Consider the following 22,115-nt stretch of genomic DNA (forward strand, 5'->3'; position numbering starts at 1 on the left):
CGCTGGGGGAGACTGGGGTCACTCGCAGGCCAGCTTCCCGTCGAAGCTGGAGAGGGCGATGGCGAAGGCCTGCAGGGCGCACAGCGGGTACCGGTAATCTAGGGTGAAGGCGTCTTCGGCCACGCGCCCGAACTGTAGTACGATGTAGTCGGCTATGGACACAGACAGGGATGGGGGGGGCCCAAGACCTCCTGGGGTCCCAGTTCTGGCAGATAGTGTCCTCAACTTCGGGAGAAGTCTCCCTTCTTTGCATTGGGGTCCTAATCCTCAGCCACCATCTCAATTATTCACCCTCCACCCATCCACCGCTTCTTATCTGGCCCAACCCGCCCCACCTGCAGCTTGACCAGCCTTCTGACTGACTGTAAGCCCCTGAGGGCAGGGACCCTGCCTTATCTTCTGCCACCCAGGGCTATGTGTAAGACAGGCACTTAAATATAGGAACCTGTCACACTTCCCCCAGCCTAGAATCCTTTCCCAATGGCTCTGGCCTCATTCCTTCTTCCCATCCCTGGGCCCCAAGTCCCATCTTAGACTGCCAGGCTCCATCCCTTCACTAGCCCCCTGAGTCCCTACCTTATCGAGTGCCTCCACTCAGCCCCACCCCATATCTGGTCCAGGTTCCAGCCCCTGTCCCAACACCTCCCCCAGCATCCATAGGGACAGGAAGTTGCTAAAAATACCCCTGATCTCTGCCGACCGGGCTCCACCAGAAATGTGATCTGGAGAGCAGTTTTCCAAGGCCTTGGGACAGGTGACACTGGGGACACATCCCTAGGATGGCGTGGGGGATGGAGAAGTTGCTCAGTGTCAACCAATCCTGGGAACCTGGAGGCCCTTGGGAGATATCTTTCCATCCCAAAGTGGTAACCTCTATGTGTGGTAACCTCTAAGTGTGAAGTCCAGAGAACAGTGCCTACCACACAGAAAGCCCTGTGTGTCTGTGAAATAAATTTGGATGGCCAGTGGGACCTCCTGGAGTTGCTGAGGGGCTTTGAGGAAGGTGCCGCCCTCTCAGAGCCTCAGCAGCCTCTTTGACCACACAGACGTTGGGCTATCAGTGGTTCTGAAGCTCCCGCAGATTAACTCTCCCTGCAACACAGTCTTTCTTACCCAGAATACCCCAGTATCTCCCCTAGGCTCCGGTCAATGCTAGAAAGAAGGCCTGGGACAATGGGCCCCAAGACCCCTGCTTGGAATATCTGAGGCTCCTGGGCTGGTGTCAGTGCCCCTGCAGGAGGGAGTAACCTTCCTGGATTTTCTGGCTCCAGCGATGAAGGACAGCTGTGTGTGTGTGTGTGTGTGTGTGTGTGTGAGTGTGAGTGTGAGTGTGTGTGAGTGTGTGTGAAAGAGAGAGTGAGGTGGTGGGGAAAGGCCCGAGTGAGGGTCAGGGTCCTGGAAGTGGTGTGGTGGGGAACAGCCCGGCTTGGGCCCTCAGATACTCACGGTCATCGGCGTGGACAATCTGGAAGTTCTTGACTGAGGCTTGTGTGACTCGGCCTTGGAAGTTGAGGGTGTAGGAGCCGCTGTCTTCGTTCCACACAGGTGGCTTGTTGTGCAGCTCGATGAGGCTCTCCAGGGTCTTGTTCTGCCAGCGCACCAGCAACCCATCGCTGGCCTGGGGTGCCAAGGGGGAGTGTTAGGGAGAGGACAGTCAGGGGTGGCTGAGATATCTCAGGACCGAGGGGAAGGGGCCTGGGGACCCGTGCCTGCCTTTGCACGTGTGTGCTGGTGTGCAGCCTGGACACTGACATCCATTCGGGGGATCCTTGAGAGCACGCTCGGTCTCTGCGGTATCCTTGGGGGCAGGGTGGACCTCTGTGAGAATGGGGGTTCACCATGGGACACCAAAGTGGGGGGCTGGGAAGTAACATCTGGCACACAGGAGGTGCTCTGTGCCCTTGACACCCATGGGGCCTTCGGAACAGCCAAATGCTGGCAGCCGATCCCAAGGGTGCTAGACATGCTAGGATGGACAAGGAGCTCGCAGGTGTGCTTGGGGAAACGGACAGGTAAACAGTGGTTAAAGTAAGACGTCTCGAGAGTTTCTCAAAGGAAGGAGTGGTGGCTGTGTGGTAGCGCCCTTGAGCTCCTCCTCTCCTGAGTTCCCTCGGCACGGGTCATATTCAGGTCTTAGAGTGAGTCTGCTCAAGAACACGTCCCCCGAGAAGCCTTCCTGACCCCACGTCTGGTTTCGACGTCTTAGCTCTGCGTCTCCTGCCGCAACACCTTGCTCTTACTATTCTCCTGCTACACCGTAATAGGCAGAATTAGATACTTAAAGGGGGGGCATCGTATTATTGATGGCTCTGTGCCTCAGTTTTGCTCACAGCAGGGGCTCGTGCGGATTAAAGAAGAGTGCACGGCATGTTAGGCATGTTATTGAGATCCATTCCTGGCCCAGAGTAAATGCCCATAAAGGTCGGATGGTTCTGATGGTTCTCGTGGATTTTGGATCTTCAGCGCCTGGCTTTATGAACGACTGTAGAATGAATGGGCTGTGCAAAGGCGCGGAGTTACCCCGAGCGGCCCTGGGGAGTTCTTACGAAGCCCAAACGCACTCGGGAGGCGCTGCCTCTGGAGCATTTGCGTGTTTATTCCAGGCCTGGAAGGAGCGACTATGGGATCCGTGGCTCAACACTCCAGCCTTCCGTGCCTCGTGGCCCGCGGGTTGGTCAGGCCTCTGATTACGGTGTGACTTGCCAGCATGGAAGGGTGTGTGATCAGCTGACGGGTGTTATTTTTCATTGTAAATGAGTCAAGTGACATCACTGCGGGCACGGAGCATGCCAGTCACCCTGTCTCTGCAATCCCGGGCACACGGACCTGCGGCGCTGAGGAGCAGAGAGAGGGACTGACACTGGAGAAGGCCACCTCTCCCGGGCCATCTCTCCGTCTTACCCTAGACCTCACACACATACACATACACACACACAAACAAGTAACCTTTGCTTTTTAAAATAAAAGGCAAATCAAGTCACTCCCAAAAACCCTGCTGTGGCTTCCTGTTTCTCCGAGTACAAACCAGTTATATGGGCCTTATCTGCGACGCAACGCTCACCTCTCACCTCAAACCCACCAGGCACCATCCTGCCTCAGGGCCTTTGCACTGGCTCTTCCCTCTGCCTGGATGCTCTTTCTCCAGATATCTGCAGGCTTGCTCCCTCACCTCCTTCAGGTCTTTGCTTAAACATCACCTTCTCAATGAGGTCTACTCCAACTTCTTTCTTCCATACCGTTTATCACTTTCTAACATACTACACGACTTATTATTTATCACAATTATTGTCTACGGTCCGTCTCCTCCCCTAGAATGCCAGCTTCATGAGGGCAGATCTTTTTTACTCACTGATGTCTTGCAGTTGCCTAGAATAATACTCAGCACTCATTATGCACTGAATGCATATAATACAATATATACATTTTACAGTTCACTCAGTGAATGACTATGTGAATGGATGATTTGGTGTAAACTGGAAAAAAGAAACCCTCATTGTATTTGTTTCAGTGAATTCAATTACAAACACCCCTAATTCATCCCACAAGTTTCCAGAATGAATTTGTGACACAGGGCGATGAGTGTGCTCGAGAAGTTGGGTATGGGCAACCTGAGCCCCTGCCCCCCAGCTCCCCAGGAGTGGGTCATGAATGGGTCACAGAGGAGCAGGACCCTCAGGGAGAGGCATCAGGGAGGTCGGTGCTGGGCTCACATTTCGCGGCCGTATGGGGACCCTCTCGTTGTCCGTATTCATGCCAGGAATGATGACCGTCATGCGCCGGGGACCTCGGAAGCCCAGGACATTGGTTTCCTGGGAGGGAGAGGCCTGTTAGGCTGGGCCTGGGAAGGGGTGGGTCCCGCCGGGGGGCCCAGGAGGGTGTGCTCACATAGATTACAGCGGCCAGCTCCTGCCGAAGGCTCCCCACGTCAGTGCTCCCTCCTGCACGGTGTGGGTTCTGCCCGTTGTCAAAGACGGTAAAGCGGTTGCCCAGGAGATTGGACCTGCAAGCAGGTGGAGTTGGGGGCCGGGCTGGGGGGATTCCACACCCCTGCTCCAAGACCCTTCCTCACAGCCAGGCAGTTTGGAGAGCTTCCTGTGTCAAGGGTGTGGGTGTCTTAGGACAGAGCAACTCTTGTCCCCTGCCCCAGGTGCCCCTCATGAGGTCTTTTTAAAAGCTGGATCTGGAAGGACACTGGGCAGCCTTCAGATCTCAGCTCCATCTCTTACTGCATGACCCTAGGCAGGCCAAACTCTCTGAGCCTCAACTTCCCCCTCTGTAAAATGGGCCTAATAACGGTATTTACCTCACTTGGTCAATAAGGGGACTAAATGGATTCATATTTGGAAGTTAGAACTATGCCTGACACATAGGTAGGCCTCACGTAAGTGTTTGTTAAATACACAAATATAAGAAATAAGGCCTGACTCGGGGGTTCCCCTTCCCCTTACCTCTCAGATGCACAGTGAGGATTAGATGAGATATGTGGGGAGACACAGCACAGGGTAGGTGCTGGATATTTGTTTATTCATTCACTTGGTAGATGCTTTATTGAGTTGCTACTATGTACAACCATGAATGAGACAGGCACGGTCCTGCCTTCATGGACCTTATAACCTATGTCAAGTGAGGGCCCTGGTCTAGCAGCACGGGCGTCACCTGGGGGCTTGTTAGAAATGAAGACTCTTGGGGCGCCTGGGTGGCACAGCGGTTAAGCGTCTGCCTTCGGCTCAGGGCGTGATCCCTGTGTTATGGGATCGAGCCCCACATCAGGCTCCTCCGCTATGAGCCTGCTTCTTCCTCTCCCACTCCCCCTGCTTGTGTTCCCTCTCTCACTGGCTGTCTCTATCTCTGTCGAATAAATAAATAAAATCTTTAAAAAAAAAAAAAAAGAAATGAAGACTCTTGCCCCACACCCAGACCCAGTGAGCCATTGAACAACACTTCCAAGTGATGTGTGCACATTCGAGTGTGGGAAGCCCTGGGGCAGGGGACATTTCTAGAGCGCCCAATGTGGTGGACACTGCCAGGCCCAGGGAGATGGAAGTGACTCGCCATGGCACTCGTGCGGCCCTGGGCCTCCCGGCCCCACCTCAGCTTCCCAATGAAATTCTCCCCTTCTCGGGACAGATTGGTGGGGTCGCTGGAGATGAGGTAATTGGCCGTCTTGCTACGTTTCCGCTTCCTGCCAGCCAGGAGGAACACCTGGGGAGGGACGGCATACAGGTGAGGAGATGGGAGGAGAAGCCGGGGGAAGGAAGGAGGCCAGTGAGGGGAAACCGAAGGCCTGTTTGCGTTGGACTCCACCTGACCCCCATTTTCGCTCTAGCCACCACCACCCCCAGCCTGGGTCCTGGCACCTGCTCTCTCTCTCCCCTGCCACCTCCCCCCTACCCACCTTCTTCTCTGTGTCCAGGTGCAGGAAGTAGGAGGGATACAGGCCCCGATCCATGCCCTTCTTGTCCCGGGTCAGCCTGCAGCGGACTGTCCGGCCCTGGGGGGCAGGGCGGAGCACAAACTCCCGGGGTTCATCCACTTCCACAGGTGGGGATGGGGCTCTCTCCTCCTTCTGGGTCGGGGCAGAGCGGGTATCAGCCCTCCCCTGCCCTCAGCAGGTCCCCAGTGCTGGGACACTCAGGCAGGGCAGGCAGGACAACTCACCGCTTTCTGTGTGGGAAGAGAGCACACAGGCCAGCTGCAGTGAACTGGCCCCCCGCCCCCCGCACTTCCCCAGCAGCTCAGCAGACCCTGCTAGACGGCTCTGCGGAGCTCGGTGCTTCATTACTATTTTGCTTCGCTTGTGGTGAAGAGCCTGGGACCTGGAGCCAGACAGCTTGGGTTCAAACCCTGGTTCCACCACTAACTCTGTCATGTTTAATTTGAACCACACTGTGACTCAGTTTTTTCATCTAAGAAATGCAGAGGTTGGGGCTGGATACTCAGGAGAGACCTTACTTAATTTATATATTTAACAAACATTCATAGAAAGTCTGTCAATGCGCCGGGCATAGTTCTAAGTATCTTCCAAATATTAACTGATTTAATTCTCTTTGGGAACTACTGAAGTAGTTGTCCAATTTTACTGAAGAAGTTGAGGCTCAGAGAGGTTAAGCAATTTGCCCAAGTTCACACAGCTAGTAAGAAGTAGAACCGGGCTTAAAATGGTACCCAGCCTCCTGTTAGAGCCAGAGCCTTAGAAAGACCTTTCTTCACGTGGACACTGTGTCAAGGGGTGAACTGAGGTGGGGCCGAGGTTCGGAACTGCTGTATTAGAGAAGTGTTAGCTCCTGCTATTATTACAGCGTGCGGTACATATCAATGACTGTAGCAGCCAACCCCCAAGATGAGCCCCCGTGACCCCTGGCTCCTGGTGTTTACACCTCATGTAGTCCCCTCTGCGTGGTATCAGAGTTTGGTCTTTCTGACCAATGGAAAATAGCAGAAGTGATGGGGGGGTCACTTCTAAGGCCAGGTCATAAAAGATATTGTGGCTTCTCCTTGCTGTCTCCCTCGGGCCGCTCTTGAGCCCTGGGGGAAGTTGGCTGCTGTGTCATTAGACCACTCAAGCCACCTATGGAGGGGGCTCCAGCCAACAACCATGACACTGAACCATTTTAGAAGTGGATCCTCTATTTCCAGCCAAGCTTTCGGAGTGACTGCAGACCCAGCTGACGTCTTGACTGCATTCTCGTGACAGAGCCCGAACCAGAAGTACCCTGCTAGGCCCCTTCTAGGCTCCTGACTTACAGAAACTAAGAAAAGAAATGTTGGTTGTTTTAAGGCACTGAGTTTTGGGGGTGGTTTGTCAGACGGCAATACAGAGCTAGGACAATGAATGAATAGATAAGCTTATCTTGCGCACGGAAAAACTCCGAATCACAGTTTGGTTGCATTCTACCCTAGGGTGGCGTAGGTCCAGCCTGGTGACCCCACAGCTGCCCCTTTGGTTCTCCCAAGCCTGGTGCCCTCCACCCTCAGGTTCTATCCCTCCTAAGAAGGGGAGCCAAGATTGCAACCCCAACTTGCCCAAGAGGGAAGAGAAGGGACTGCCAGCCTGGGTGTGTGCTACATGGAGCCACTAAGAATCCCTGATATGCTGCGGTTGCCCATTTTTGCTGAGGGCAGGTTTGGGCTGCTTGTGAGGTGAGGCTGGTGTCCGCGAGCAGGCCCTTAGCCTGCGGGCAAGGGAGCATCTCTTCTCCACTCTGCGCTGCTCCAGAAGAAACTTGGGAAACACAAGACTATGTTTGGAATGTGACGTGGAGAAAGCCAGAGCTTTATTCACACATTGTCACAGCTGTGAATTTCCAGGACCTACTGTATTGAAGGCGGCCCTGCGGTTTTATTCCCCGTGGGAGATAAGAAACTGGCCTTTCAGTTTATATATCGGTATGTGGTGACTTTGGCTAATGTGAGTCAGTCCCCCAAGACCTGAGCACTCCTGAACAAACTAATAAACCCACATGGCTCAGACCCTGGCCCTGCCCTCAGGGTGACCTCTCCACTTCTGGAAACCAATTTCTCGAAGACTTTCATCACTTTCTCTCTCCAGTTTGGCCCCCTCTCCTGCTTACTCCAGCTTGTGCATGTTGATGCCTGAGTCCTATTTGTGAGGAAGAGTAATATTCAAAATAGTGAGCCTATTCTGCCCCTGGAGATAGACGCTGGTGGGCCTGGAGGGGGATTCTGGAGGCCCCTGTCTGCCAGTGTTAACCCTTCAGCCACCAGAAGGTTGGGCTGTCCCGGGTGGGGTAGCCTCAGAGCAGTAGCGTGAAAATATTTTAACAACTCACACAATCGGCGAACACCATCTGCCCGTGCACTCTACCTCTCTGGTACAGAACATGGGTGTCTCTTCGTGTGGCCGCTGTGTGAGCATCTGTGGGTCTGCTGGTTAGGCCGCAAAGGGGAGGGCTTAGAGCCCAGATAACATCAGGCCCGCAGGGAGCCAATCCCAGCCTAGTGACCCCTCAACCGCCTTTTCTGTTCTCACAAGTCTGGTGCCCTTTGTCCTCCTATCGTGTCATCAGAGAGGGAGCCAAGATTCTAACCCCAAGCGATTCTATGGCCCCAGCCCCGCCGCCCCCACGAGGTTCCATACTCTAGTCCCCCAAGCCCAGGCCCCTGCCACTGCTCCCTGAAGGGCCTCGGCCCCCTTCCCCTCTGGATCCCAACCTTTTTGCCTTTTCCTTTCGCTTTGCCCTTCTGATTGCTGTTCTTTGTCACCACGGCTGCCACTTCCTCCTCTTCCTCGTCCTCCTTCCTCTCCTCTTCTGGGCCTTTGGAAGTGCCTGGGCATGGAGGGGACACTAGCCTGTGAACCTCTGACCCCGCGGAGCACTTCATGGTTTGCGAAGTACTTCTAACCCCCATGTCTTACTTGGACCCCCCCCAACGACCACAGGAGAGTAATCCCATATTACTATTATCAGAGACTCAGAAAGGCTAAGATACCTGCCTGAGGCCACACAGCTATTTAAGTGGGGATCAAGATGCCCCTCAAGTCTTCTGACTCCACAGCCCACTCCTCAGCCTACACGGCACTCTGGCTCCCCACCCCCAGGACTGCCTCTAGATGTCATCACACCCGAGGCCACCCCACCTACCTTTCTTCTTCGGAGCTTTCTCAGCGGGGCCTTCTTCCCCAACCAGAAACATGGCTGCTGGAGTCTTCTTTCTCACCCTTGCCGGGCTCCCTGAGGGGTCCTCGTCAGCCTCCCCAGACCCTGTGTGTGTGGATGTGACGGAGTCACACGCCACCCCACCCAGAGTCCCCTGTTCCTCGGGAGAACGGCCTCACCTTTCTTCTTTGTCTTTCTCAGCTTGGGCCCCTCCCCCGCTGGTGCCTCCTTCTTCTTAATGCGCAGAGGTTTGGCTGGGGGGCCAGGGCTTCCCACGTCCCCTGAAAATGGAGGTAGGGGTTAGACAAAGAAGAGCCTTCCAACCCCAGGGAGCCTGAAGGCCTGACAAGGACCCAGAGTCTGTCTTCTGCTCGTAATATTTTAATCCTGAGTCCGTAAAGGGCTGGACAAACACCAGGAGCTTAACAGGCGTTACAGAATGAGTGAGTGAATGAATGAACGAAGGAACGAACGAACGAACGAATGCGAGGCCTTCTAACTGAGCCTCTGATTCCCAGCTCCCACCCCATCTCCCCCAGAAAGCCTCTGGCAGGTGCTACAGATAGCGCTCTCTCCCTCCCACAGAGGCCCGAGGTCCTAGCTACCTGTCCCCGTTTAGACCCGGCTGCGGTGCCTGTGGGGCGAGGCGCCCGGCCAGGGAGCCGTGACAGCATTTATTTCATTGACTGATTTTTACCGTAATCACTTCGATACTTCTGTGTAAATTATAACAGTAATTCATATTGAGTTAAAAAAAAAAACCACTAAAATATCGCAAAACTAAAATCGTCTGTCCTCCCTGGCTCACAGAGCCCCCTGGGCGGGCAGTGGTGCGACTGCCGGGAGCACGTACTGATCTCTGTACTTAAGAACCATCAAGGGGAAGACACCAGAGAAAGAAACTCTTGCCTCCAGGCATGGGGTACCTTTTTGATGTCTCAACTTTTTGATGTCTCAGGTATCACGGAGGCCTCCAAGCCCCTGAAGGACAGGGCTGGTTTTCCGAGTCTGTGCTCCCTCTGTACCATCAACACTCACCCTTCTGACCCTGGGCCTTGGCCCTCCGCTCCTTGATGCCGGCAGTCTTCTCTCTAGGAGGCTTCTTGGGGGGCAGAGGGATTTTCTCTTTCTTTTCCTCCTCCTCTTCCGCTTCCTCATCGTGGTCCTCCTCTTCCTCCTCCTCTTCCTCTGTAGGTAGAAACTCCTCATAATGGGGGCTGGCGTGGGCCCCGTTATCTGGGACCCTGGGAGGGGGAGGAACAGGAACAGGAGGAGGAACCCAGTTCCAGCACCTTCCTCAAACCCTGGGGGTGACCCCAAGGTGTTCAGGGGAGTGAGCTGGGGTTGGGGGAATGCGAGGGGCGTGGCCAGCCTGTTCTGGGGAGATGCCCTTCTCTGTAGGGCCTTTCTCCCTCTCTCTGGGACCCTCTCCTCACACACTCCTGCCTGTCTTGCAGCCCCCCGCCCCCCACCGCGCCTGCTTCTCCCTGGCCTTGCGGTTTCTGACCTCCAGCCAGACCCATCTGGGCTACCTCTGGCCCCTAGCTGTAGTTTAAGGCAAAACTCTTCACCGCTCCGTGCCTCAGTTTCCCCATCCCGAAAACGGAGAAAAGAACAATCGAATATGGTTTTTTTCTGGCTCAAAGAGAAGGGGAGGCTCTTCTCCCAAGTTTTCCGCCTCCCTGTCGCCGTTCCCGTCCGCCCGCCCCTGTCTCACCGTCCACTGCGTCCGGGGCTCGCGCTACCAGGAAGGTTTCCCGCGGGTCGCGCTTGGCCTCGGGGTCCCTGAGGAACTTGGCGTAGACGGTGTGCGGCGGCCGGACCTCCGGCGGCTGCGGGGCCAACTCCTCCCGCGGCTTCCCCCTCCGCCCGGCTGAGCCGAGAGGCCGGGGTCAGGCACGGCCCGCCCCCCTCCTCCGACGGCGCCCGAGCCCCGGACGCCGCCCCCCTCGGGCTCCTCTCCGTGGCGGACTCCCCTGGGCGCCCTTTCCACCCCCGCCACCCCTCCCCTGGCTTTCATACATCCCTCCCAGCCCCCACCCACTTCTACCCCGGCCGGCTCCCACCCCTCCAGTTCCCCCTTCTCTGCCTCCCTCAGGGCTCCAGGACTCTGCCGCACCCCTCCCGCGTCCCTCACCCTGGGGGGCGCCCCCGGGCTCGGCCCCCCGCCCGCCTCCAGGTCCCCGGGGCTTGGCTCCCTTAGGGCAGGGGGACTCGGGGGCCTCCGTCCTCTTCTTCCTCAACTTCTGCCCCTTGGCGGGTCGCTGCGGTGTGGGGGTCAAGAGGAGGAAGAGGAAGGAAAGGGGGGGGCTCTGAGGGCTGCCCATGACCCTCTAATCCCTTGAGCCGCCAGAAATAACCGCGGATTATCGGGAGGGGAACAGCAGCCTTCTTCTTGGAGTGGGGAAAGGTGCATGATGCATCATGGCCACGTCCAAGGCCCCAAAGTCCCAATTCCCCCCTGGGGACATCCCATGCCCCGAAACACCCCTTTCCTCAAAAGAAAAAAAAAAAAAAAAGCAAAACTGCAAGGAAGCAACCCCCAGACGCTGCTGAGGGGGACATGTCCCACTCCCAGATCCCCTTCCCTGCGTGGGTTTACACGCAATGGGAGGTTCTCCCTGCCTCCTTTCCCAGCAGGGGTGACACACCTGCTTGGGGCGCCGCTGGACCTCCGGGCTCTGGCCTTCCTCCTCATGTCCGCTGAGGGTAGCAAAGGAATCCGTCTGTCTTCCTCCCCTTGTCTGCCCCTTCCCAACCCCTCTACCTGGGCCCCCCAGGGTTCAGGTAGGTTGAGGTGGTGGTGGGGGGTGCTTCCGGACCTGTCCGAGGCCCACACCTCTCGGAGGGTGTCGTCCTGCAGCGGCATGGTGCGTGCGCCTGTCCGCGCCCCCTTCTCTGGCCACCCTGCGGCTCCAGGAGCCTCCCTGCCCTCCTCGGCTAATCCGGCTCAACTTCACCCCACTTCCCGCTGGCTCAAGACGGTGGAAGCACCGTGGGAGGTGCTCCTCTCCTGCCCACAAGCCCCCCTCCCCCCAGGTCCAGCCCACTGAGGGAAGAGGCTGAACTCCCCAGTTCTCAGACCACCGGCAGCTGGAAGGGTGCCACCACTGTGCCAGCCCCACCCTCCCCCACCCAGCTTCAGGTTGGAGGGGCCAAGCTGTAATATGTCAGGGGTCAGTGGGATGTGGGAAGAAAAGATTAGATCAGATCCTGTACTTATCTTTATTTTTCATTAAATAGAAGAACTAGGATTTACTGATATTTAGTATACATGGATCAACGGAAGCATGTGTACATACAGTACTTTATTGAAAAATATGCCTAATTATGGGTGTACACTTAAAAAATTTTTTTACTGATAGGGAACATGCTTTTTTAAAAGTTTAGAGACCAGAGGGGCGCCTGGGTGGCTCAGTTGTTAAGCATCTGCCTTCGGCTCAGGGCGTGATCCCAGAGTCCTGGGATCGAGCCCCACATCAGGCTCCTCGGCTGGAAGCCTGCTTCTTCCTCTCCCACTCCCCCTGCCTGTGTTCCCTCTTTCGCTGGCTCTCTCTCTCTCTGTCAAATAAATAAATAAAATCTTAAAAAAAAAAAAACAAGTTTAGAGACCAGAGATATAGTTTTTGTTTTGTTTTGTTTTGTTTTAAGCAATCTCTATGCCCAAGGTCGGGCTCAAACTCATGACCCCATTCACGTCCCACTCATGACCCAGAGATCAAGAGTCACGGGCTCCACCGACTGAGCCAGCCAGGTGCCCCCCCCCCCCCAAGGATATAGTGTTGATGTGGTTAGTATCATAGGAGACGTTTGGTTAAATACTGAGGAAGCCCAGAGGAGGGGTCCCACTCAGCTGTCCTAGAGGCTTCCTGAAGCCTGATCTAAAATTTAGGAGATGAATAGAGGTCCCACACGCAAAAATAAACGCAGGATGGGGCCCCTGGAAAGGGAACAAGATAAAGGCCTAGACATTGGAAAGAGCCAGATGCGTTCAAGGGTTTAACGCAAGGAGGCAGGCAGTCACCTCACCCATGGGTCAGCCCGGAGCCCAAGACCTGACCTCTCCACTTAAGCCTGAACGCCCTTGGGTGACTTACTTAGCCCCTCTGAGCTTCCATTTCCTCATTTATAAAACGGGCTCGACCTGATAAGGCTATTGTTCAGATTCATTGAGATGAGGGGCGTCTGGGTGGCTCAGTCGGCTAAGCATCCAACTCTTGGTTTCGGCTCAGGTGGTGATGTCAGGGTCCTGAGTCCCAGCCCTGCATGGGGCAGATTCAGTGAGATAACGGGGGGGGGGGAGCATGCAGTGGGCGCTCAGTAGTTGGTAATTATACGCGCCTTTGCCCCGCACTCCCACTTCACCCCTGTCTCTCAGCATTTACAACGCCACTTGATACATGAGCGGGGGTCATTTTTCTAACGAGTTAATGAGCGCATTTTTAATTTCATTCGATTCTCACGAGAGTCCAGTGAGATAGGCAGGGTAGAGATGATTATCTCCATTTTACAGACGGACACACTGAGGCTCAGGGAGGTGACACGAGTGCTCGGGAAGTGCTCAGTGTCAGCCAGGTTGCTTGGCCGGGGCGTGAATCCAAATCTGAGTCCTGTCAGAGCTTTTACCCCTAACCCTTGCATGTTTTATGCAGTCACAAGGGTTAGTGGTGGGGTATGAATGAAACTGTCAGACTTTTTGTTTTTCACTGGTTTGGTCCACCTGCTCCAGGTTTGCCCGAATCAGTCTTCCTAATAAACCACTTCTTCAGCTGACACCTTTGCTCAAAAACGTTCACTGGCCCCCTACTGCCTAAGGATCAAATTCAAATGTGCTGGGTTGGCATTCAAGGCTCTTCCTGGTCTGGCCCCAGTCTGCCTTTCTAACGGCAGGGCTATCCCAAACCCTACTATTCATCCAGCCACATAAGCTTGCATACAGCCTTTATATTCTCTCTCCTCCATGCCTGTGCTTACGCTGTGCCCACTGCAATGCCCGGCTTATTCCAAGAAACCAGTCCACTCTAAGCAGCCCTCAAGTCCCCGCCTCCAAGATCCCTCGGTCCTCATTGGCCTCTGAATGCATAGTAATAACGACAACAACAACAACAGCAATAATAATAACAGCAGCATTTATTGACCACCTGTTGTGTGTCAGTCTCCTTGCTCCCCTTCTCTCTCCACCCTCACAATAACATTTGTGAGGCAGAACCTAACACCCTGATATCAAAGGTGAGGAACTCATGGCTGAGAGCTGGTCAACAAATATTTCCAGAGCATCGACTTCGTGCCAAACAGTATGCTAAGCCCCGGTCATACAGTGATGGACAGAAGGATGTGGTCCCTGCCTCGTGGAGCTGACCTTCTGAGGAAGAGAGAGAGTAAAGGCATAAAGACACCAATTCATTGATGTATGATCTCTCTTATTAATTGTAATAAATACCAAGAATGAAAAGAACCGTGTTCTGTGAGAACAGCAGGTGGGATCCAGGCTGGATTTATTTATTTATGTGTTTGTTTGTTTATTTATTTAAAAGATGTTATTTATTTATCTGACAGCACAAGCAGAGGGAGAAGCAGACTCCCCAGTGAGCAGAGAGCCCGACGCAGGGCTTGATCCCAGGACCCTGGCATCACAAACTGAGCAGAAAGCAGATGCTTAGCTGACTGAGCCACTCAGGTGCCCCCAGGTTGGATTTAGAGGACAGACAAGACTGTCTGAGAAGGGAGTTTTGGGTTGTTTTTTTTTAAGATTTTATTTGTTTGACAGAGAGAGAGAAAGAACACACAAGCAGGGGAAGAAGCAGTGGCAGAGGGAGAAGCAGGCTCCCCACTGAGCAGAGAGCCTGGACCCTGGGATCAAAACCTGAGCCAAAGGCAGATGCTTAACCGCCTGCAATTATATTTTTATTTTTTTATTTTTATTTTTTTATTTTTTTTTTTTTAAGATTTTATTTATTTATGTGACAGAGAGACAGCCAGCGAGAGAGGGAACACAGCAGGCGAGTGAGAGAGGAAGAAGCAGGCTCCTAGCGGAGGAGCCCGATGTGGGACTCGATCCCGGAACGCCGGGATCACGCCCTGAGCCGAAGGCAGACGCTTAACGACTGCGCTACCCAGGCGCCCCTGCAATTATATTTTTAAAAATCATTCGAGAATTAGTGCAGGTTCAGATCATGAAAGGAACCAGAAAGTAGCAAAGTGGAACTCAGAAAAGAATGAACGACAACTTCTGGGTCTCAGTGATGCTAGATTTGGTGAGCACGTGTGGGTAATTTAGAGACAGTATAAATACACGTTCAGATTTGGGTCAGGCCTGGATTTAGGATTGAGCATCAAGATCTTGGTTAAAATGAGGGTTGGGGGGTGCCTGCGTGGCTCAGTCGGTTGGGTGTCTGCCTTCAGCTCAGGTCATGGTCCCAGGACCCTGAGATCCAGTCGAGTCGGGCTCCCAGTGGGGAGCCCGCTTCTCCCTCTTGCTCTACCCCTCCCCCGCTTGTGTTCTCTCTCTCTCTCTCTTTCTATCAAATAAATAAATAAAATCTTAAAAAGAATAAAATAAAATGAGGGTCAGTTTAGGAATAAGAATCGGATCAGGAATACAGATAACTTCTAATACCTTCTGATGTAACACCATTGCAACAGGCCTTTCTCCAAAGAAAAACAGGCTTGAGGCTCCATAATTACACCTTGTTTTGGTCTAAAAATGACAATTCTTAGCTTGATCACTGGCATTAGTCACCAGATTCAGTTCCACATGAATTTTAGCTGTTTTCTAAAATTAAATCTACTTTTTTTTTAAGTAGGCTCCGCACCAGCATGGAGCCCAACATGGGACTTGAACTCACGACCCTGAGATCAAGACCTGGACTGAGATCAACAGTCTGGTGCCTGACCGACTGAGCCACCCAGGCGCCCCGGCCAGCTTTATTTTGTTGAGCTTGTCTGGGGATCCTTTCATCCATCCAGTTTCTGTTGGTGTCACGTGGCTCCTGGCCGACTGTTCCAAAAGGAAGTTTCTCTCCATGAACCCTAGACTTCCAGCGTGGGGTCCTAGCCTTATCCTTGCTTTTCAGATAAGGGAATGGAGGCTCAGAAAGGTTAAGTCACCGTCCAGGGTCTCACAGGTGGGCTGCGAGTGGGCAGGATGCAGACCAGCCGTCTGAGCTCAGAGCCCTGGAATAGCACCGCGGCAGCCCACAGAGGAGCTTCTAGATTGTTCGCCGAATGAAGCCCTAGGTGCCTCCTGGGTGCTAGCTGCAGAGGCTGAAAATGGGACTCAAGCTCAGTTTTCATCAGCATGGAGCTCACAGCCTGAGGGAGGAGTGTTGCTTGGTGAGGGGCACAGAGAATGAAACAGGGCACTGATGTCTGTCTGCTCTAGAAAGTCCAGGTGACAAATGTTATCAGGCGACTTCGTGGCTTTTCGCAGAATCAGGGTGCATCTGGGATGGAAGGGCTCCGCGGGTCATGTAGTGTGGCCCCGAATCAGAATCAGGGGTCCTCTTATCTATGCAGTCCCCAGCCTTTCCTTGCACACACCCAGGCATGGGCTGCTCACTGCCTTCCAAAGCCACACAGGGACAGGAGACTAGATCCACTTCTGCCCCCTCGCCTACATGCACCAGGTGCAGGACAGCCATCAGCAAAAGGGACTGACTGACATGAGAGACAGATGAGGGCTGGAGCCAGAGGGGTGCACAGCAGGGCAGTCAGGCTGGCGTGGCACAGAAGGGGGGCTCTCATTGAGTAACTAGTCACCGAGCCCGTTCTGTGTGCCAGGCACTGTTCCGGGTACTCAACATATGGCAGTGAACAAAATGGACTAAGCCCCTGCCCTCGTAAAGCTGACTTTCTAATCCATCATGCGGTGTGTTAGAAGGTGGTACAGGGGCGACAGCATGGCTCAGTTGGTGAAGTGTCCAACTCTCGATTTCAGCTCAGGTCATGATCTCCGGGTTGTGAGATTGAGCCCCGCATCGGGTTCCGTGCTGGGCCCATGTGGAGATTACAAGTCTCTCTCTCCCTCAATTAAAAAAAAAAAAAAAAGGAAAGAAAAGAAAAGAAAAAAAAAAGGTGATACATACTCTGCAGAAAATAAAGGCAGAAAAGGGGGGGAAAGTATGCACGTATGATGGGAGTGGGGGTTGCACGTTACAACAGAGTAACTGGGAAAGGCATCACTGAGAAGGTGACATCTGAATGAAGATCTGAAGAGGTGTCGGGGAGCTGCATCAATATCTGGGGTCAGAGCATTCCAGACAGATGAAACAGCAAGTGCAAAGGCCCTGAGGTAGGAATGTGCTCAGCCACATTTGAGGAATGGTAAGGCTGAAAGAGAGTGGGTGAAGGGGAGAGCGGCAGACAAGATCATAGAGATACTTGGGGTGTAATGGGGGCCAGAGAGCAAGGGAATAAGGTAACATTGGGCTCTACTTGGTGAGAACTGGGGAACATTGGAGGGTTTTGAGTAAATTTTAATAAGGCCACCCTGGCTTTTAAGTGGAGAGCAGACTCAGGAGGGTTGGGGAGGCAAGGAGGCCAGCAAGGGGGCCAGCAGTTCTCCAGGCAGGGACCAGGTGAGAAGATGGGGAACATGACAGACTACCCTGGCTCATTGCATCTGGGATTAAGGGGTCAGGGTGACACTCGGGCTCTGGCCTGAACAAGTGAAGGGCTGGAGATTCCGTTACAGGATGAGAAGGAACTTGGAGAGTCACGTGTGGAAGGTCGGGAGTCTAGTGCTGGGTACGTTCAGTTTAAAGTACCAACTGAGGGGCGCCTGGTCCATTAAGTGTCTGCCTTCAGCTCAGATCATGATCCCGGAGTCTCAGGATCGAGCCCCGCGTCAGGATCCCAACTTGGTGGGGAGTCTGCTTCTCCCTCTGCTCCTCCCTTGCTTGTGCTCTCTCTCTTGCTCTCTCCCTCTCAAATAAATAAAATCTTTAACAAAAAAATTAAGTGCCAATCGAAGGGTGCTTGGCTAGAAGAGCGTGCAACTCCAGATCTCAAGGTCATGAGTCTGAGCCCCACGTTGGGTGTAGGGATTACCTAACCGAATTTTTTTTAACAAGTGCCCATTGGATGTGCATGTGTGATGTCACAGGGCAGCTGTACATAAGGATCATAGGTCCGGGCTAGAGATCCGACATTAGGAGTCATCAGCCCCATATATCATAGTTACAGGCCAACCCCCGGCTGGGATGGCCAAGGGAACAAGTGAAGATAGAGCAGGGGGTGAGCAGAAGGTAGAACTGAGGACTGAGCACAGGGGCACCACAATGTTAGAAGGTGCCGGGGCGGGGCGGGCAGCCTAGAAGCCTGAGAAGGAGAAGCCGGGAGGGAGGAGGAAACACTGGAGTGTGAGAGGAGGAACAAGCAGCTGTCAGGGGCGGCTGAGACGGAGGGCGACTGTGTAATTTATTGCCCAAGCCCACACTCTGGGGAGGAAAGGCGGGGCTGTTCGAAATCACGCTGGAGCGACAGACATAAACCAGGGCTGTCCCGGGGAGGTGGCGGGTATGGCCACGGCAGGTGAGCAAGGAAGCTGGTTCTGGCTGTCCTACCACGGAGGTTGCTGGTGGCGTAGACAAGGGCATTGCAGGAGGAGTGGGGTGGGGACGGTGAAAGCCTGCTTGGAGTGAGTGGGAAGAGAGAAAGTGGGGAGGGCTGGGGGAGCAGAGAAATGGGGTGGTGGCTAGTGGGGGAGCTGATTCGAGCGGAAGGTGTTTTGTTTTAAGTTGGGAGAAATAAAATATTTGTAAGCTAAAGGGACTGGGAAAGGTGACAGATCCCCCCGCCCCCCTATGCAGTTCCTGTTGAGGTTGAAAGGTGGAGGGAGCTGGGGGGCCAGAGGGAGTGAGCTGGGTCAGAGAGTAGGGGGGATGAGACGGAGATCCCAGGGCCAGCAGTGACACAGTGATGATACACTCCAGTGGCAGAGGGCAAGTTGAGGACAAGAACAGAGAGGAAAGCAGGCCAAGGGACAGAGAGGCTGGGCTGGGCACCGGAAGGGTTTACTTGGATGTAGAAGTCACCAAGAATTAGCACCGGGGCATGCAGGAGAGTCAGTGAGGCAGGACCCAAATCTTCAAAGAATGGTGTAGTCTGCTGATACGAGAGTCAAAACTGAGGTCCTTCTTAGGTCTAGGGAGGGACAGACATTGGTCTGGGAGCATCTGCTTGTCCTCTAATATGCCTTCTTCCTTAATAATAAACCTCTGGGCAGCCGCTCCTCCTGCCCACGGGTCCTGTCCCCGGGCTTTAATAAAACCACCTTTTTGAACCCAAATTAATCATCATCATAATAATAACACTCTTGATTTGTAGTTAAGCATTAGGACACCCAAAAAAAGACGTTTCCCTGCTTTCCTTGCAGGCATGTGGCCATGGGGCCAAATTCTGGCCGTTGGGACGTAAGTGGAAGTGTGCATGCCACTGCCTCAAAGTGTTCTTTACAGGAGGGGTGCACCCTTCTTGGTTATTTTTTCCTTCCCACTGGCTGGCAAGAAGACCTAATGGCTGGAGCTTTTGCAGCTATCTTGGACCATGAGGTAACTTTGAGAAAGTGAACTGTGACTGTGGGGCAACCAGCTGGGAGCCTTGATTTGAGAGAGAGAAAGAGAAAAGAAAAGAAAACTCATCTTGTTTAAGTCACTGTGACAGGGAGATTTTCTTTTCTAAAGATTTTATTTATTTATTTGAGAGAGAGCACAAGCGGGGGAAGGGTGGGGGGAGAGGCAGAGGGACAAGCAGACTCCCCACTAAGCACAGAGGCTGGACGCAGGGCTCCATCCTAGGACCCTGAGATCAGGACCTGAGCCAAAGTCAGATGCTTGACTGACTGAGCCACCCAGGCACACCGATGTGGAGTTGTCTGTTACTTGCAATTAGACCTACTGCTAATGGCTACAAGTGGAAAGTTACGTCTGGGTCATACTGAAAATGACACTTAGTACTAGTGGCGGGTGCTAAGAAGCCTTTAAAAGTTGTGGAACAGGATATGAGCTGACAGGAACTGGACGTCCAGAAAGGCCTTGGAGAATAAGTTAGGACATACACAGGAGACAGCTGAGATGTAGGGTTCAGACTTGGCTCGATGACTGTGTCGGAAGGACTGGGCCCGGACGTCAGGTTTGAGGAAGGTTGTGAGGTTGGCATTAGTTTAACCAGCAGTTTAGGGACTTGATCATGGTAAGAGTCGGGTTGGGGTGAGGTTTAGGCCTCAAGTTTATACCAGGGTTGGACTTCGGGTCAGAAATAGGAAGAGTGCAAGGGTGGGATTGGGTGTCACTGGAAGTGACTGGCACACTTAGAAATGGGCATTTGGGGGTTCTGGGATATGGCTGGTGCTGGGGTTAGCATCTCATGCAGTGGCTCTCGGGTGGGGCATTTGGAAATGTGTGGGGGGTGTTTTAAGTTATCACAATGACTGGGAGGGTTGCTCATGGTGTTTCTTTTCTTTTTATTTTTTTAAAAGATTTTATTTATTTGAGAGAGAGAGAGAGAGAGCACAAGCAGGGGGAGGGGCAGAGGGAGAGGGAAAAGAGATTCTCAGACTCCGTACTGGGCACAGAGCCCGATGCGGGGCGCCGTCTCACACCCCTGAGATCACGTCCTGAGCCGAAATCAAGAGTCGGACGCTTAACGCACGGAGCCCCCCAGGCGCCCCGCTCATGGTGTTCAGAGTAGAGGCCGGAGCTGGAGGTGATAAATGTCCTGTAACGTGGGAAGCAGGCCCAGGGGTCCTGCCCCAAATGTCCCGCCCTCTGGGGAAACACTGAGGCAGGCAAAGCAGTGTGGGGCAGAAGGGGAAAGCTGAGCAGCGTTGGGTTTGAATCTGCTTGCCACGTTCCTCCCTGGGTGGATGGAGGCCCTCAGTTTCCCCATCTATTGAATGGGATGATGATAGAAGCCTCGCAGGGCTGTGAGGAGACTGGTAATGAAGTTTGCAGATGGCCCAACCCAGGGCTGGCTCAAGCGGAGAGCAACTGGGAGAGATGGATATCCTTAGAGCTCAGGGCCAAGCTGAAGGCAAATCTGGGTAAAACTGAAGCTCAGTCTGGGTTTGTGTTACTTTGGGGGACATGGTGCCCAACCATGGCTGTGAATTGGAATCATTCAGGGTTTTTTGTTTTTTGTTTTATTTATTTTTTAGTAATCTCTACACCCAAGACGGGGCTCGAACTCACAACCCTGAGATCAAGCGTTGCATACTCTTCCAACTGAGCCAGCCAGGCACCCCCATTCAGGGGGTTTTAAAAAATGCTAATGGTTGGAATTACCGCCCAGAAATTCCGAGTTAATTAGTATGCAGTGGGGCGTGAGCAGCAGACGTTTTAAAAGTTCCTTAGACAATCAGAGCCTTCTGTGGGGCCTGAATTTCTCACTCTTTAAAACTGATCTTCTTGGTCATGTAGTGGTTCTCAAAGTGGGGTCCCTGGACCAGCAGCATCAGCGTCACTTGGGAACATACTGGAAAGGCCCATTCTCAGACCTTACCACTGACCATCAGCAGCCGGGCTGCAGGGGGATGGGGGTGGGCAGCAATCAGCATTCTAGCACCCCTCTGGGGGATTCTACTGCCCACTCAAAGTGGAGAACCACTGCGAAACAGCACTGTCTCCAGGAGGCCCTCAAGAAAACACTGATATTGCTTTACCCTCGGGCAGCTCTCCTCACTTCTCCGGATCGTGGAGCCACGTCTCCGGAGCTGCGGGTGGCAAGCTCCATGAGGTATGGGACTTGGAACATCCTGTTCACAGCTGTCTCTCCAGGGCCTGGCCCAGAGCCCGGGTTGACTAACTGAACGAGGAGAGACAGAACAATCCGTGAACACGGAGGGGAGACCCTGCCTTTCTCTTCTTCTCTTGGTTCCGCAAAATGTGAGCCCCGTGTTTCCTGTGTGTACGGATACAGATTTCTGGCACAAACGGGCCCTCAAATGCCTGCTGGGCCACCTGGCACTTAGGGGCAGAGGTGCGGGTGCGCTCCAGCACGGGGCGCGGGGGCGGGGGGCACCAGCGGCCAGCGCCCGTCCCAAGCCCGTCTGTGAGTTCCCAGTGAGCCCAGTGTGGTGCGTGACTGTGTGACGGTGGCCTGGGTGCGGTACTTGACAGGCAATGTATGACATCCCCCCCCCTTTTTTTTACTTTTTATTTTGAAACAATTTCAAACTTACACATACGCCGCCAGAGCAATCTAATGAACTCTGGAACACCCCTGGCCAAAGACCCCATTTGATTTTTGCTAACTGCCCGGATAATGGCGTTTACGGGTCCAGGACCTGGCTTTGCAAGGGTCGTTCGTCTCCCTAGTCCTCTTCGAACTGTGAGGGCTCGTCCGGGGGATACTGCTACCTGCGATCCTCACTTTCAGTTCCTGCGACTGAAAGAACCGAGTTGCCTTCGGGACCCAGCCTCCGTGTAAGACGCTCCTTGAACATCATCTCGGCTGAATCCCCGGGGGCCCCGGGGGTGAGCCAGGACTCGGAATCAACCC

General features: G+C 53.7%; 1 protein-coding gene across 1 annotated transcript; it reads right to left on the reverse strand.

Moving 5' to 3' along the window:
- Window positions 1-18: 18 nt before the first annotated feature.
- On the reverse strand, window positions 19-11,487 carry TULP1 (TUB like protein 1). The gene is made up of 13 exons (XM_087858055.1): window positions 11,386-11,487; window positions 10,756-10,882; window positions 10,336-10,491; window positions 9,657-9,806; window positions 8,798-8,899; window positions 8,604-8,723; window positions 8,173-8,288; window positions 5,396-5,566; window positions 5,090-5,202; window positions 3,886-4,000; window positions 3,711-3,809; window positions 1,447-1,618; window positions 19-152 (listed from the first exon to the last, which is right to left on the reverse strand). Exons 1-13 carry the CDS (start codon window positions 11,485-11,487, stop codon window positions 19-21), a joined length of 1,677 nt encoding a protein of 558 aa, XP_087714181.1.
- Window positions 11,488-22,115: the final 10,628 nt, after the last annotated feature.

Source organism: Ursus americanus, chromosome 32, assembly GCF_024610735.1.
Source record: "Ursus americanus isolate L20-20 chromosome 32, mUrsAme1.1.p, whole genome shotgun sequence".
In the NCBI taxonomy this organism is placed as follows: Eukaryota; Metazoa; Chordata; class Mammalia; order Carnivora; family Ursidae; genus Ursus; species Ursus americanus.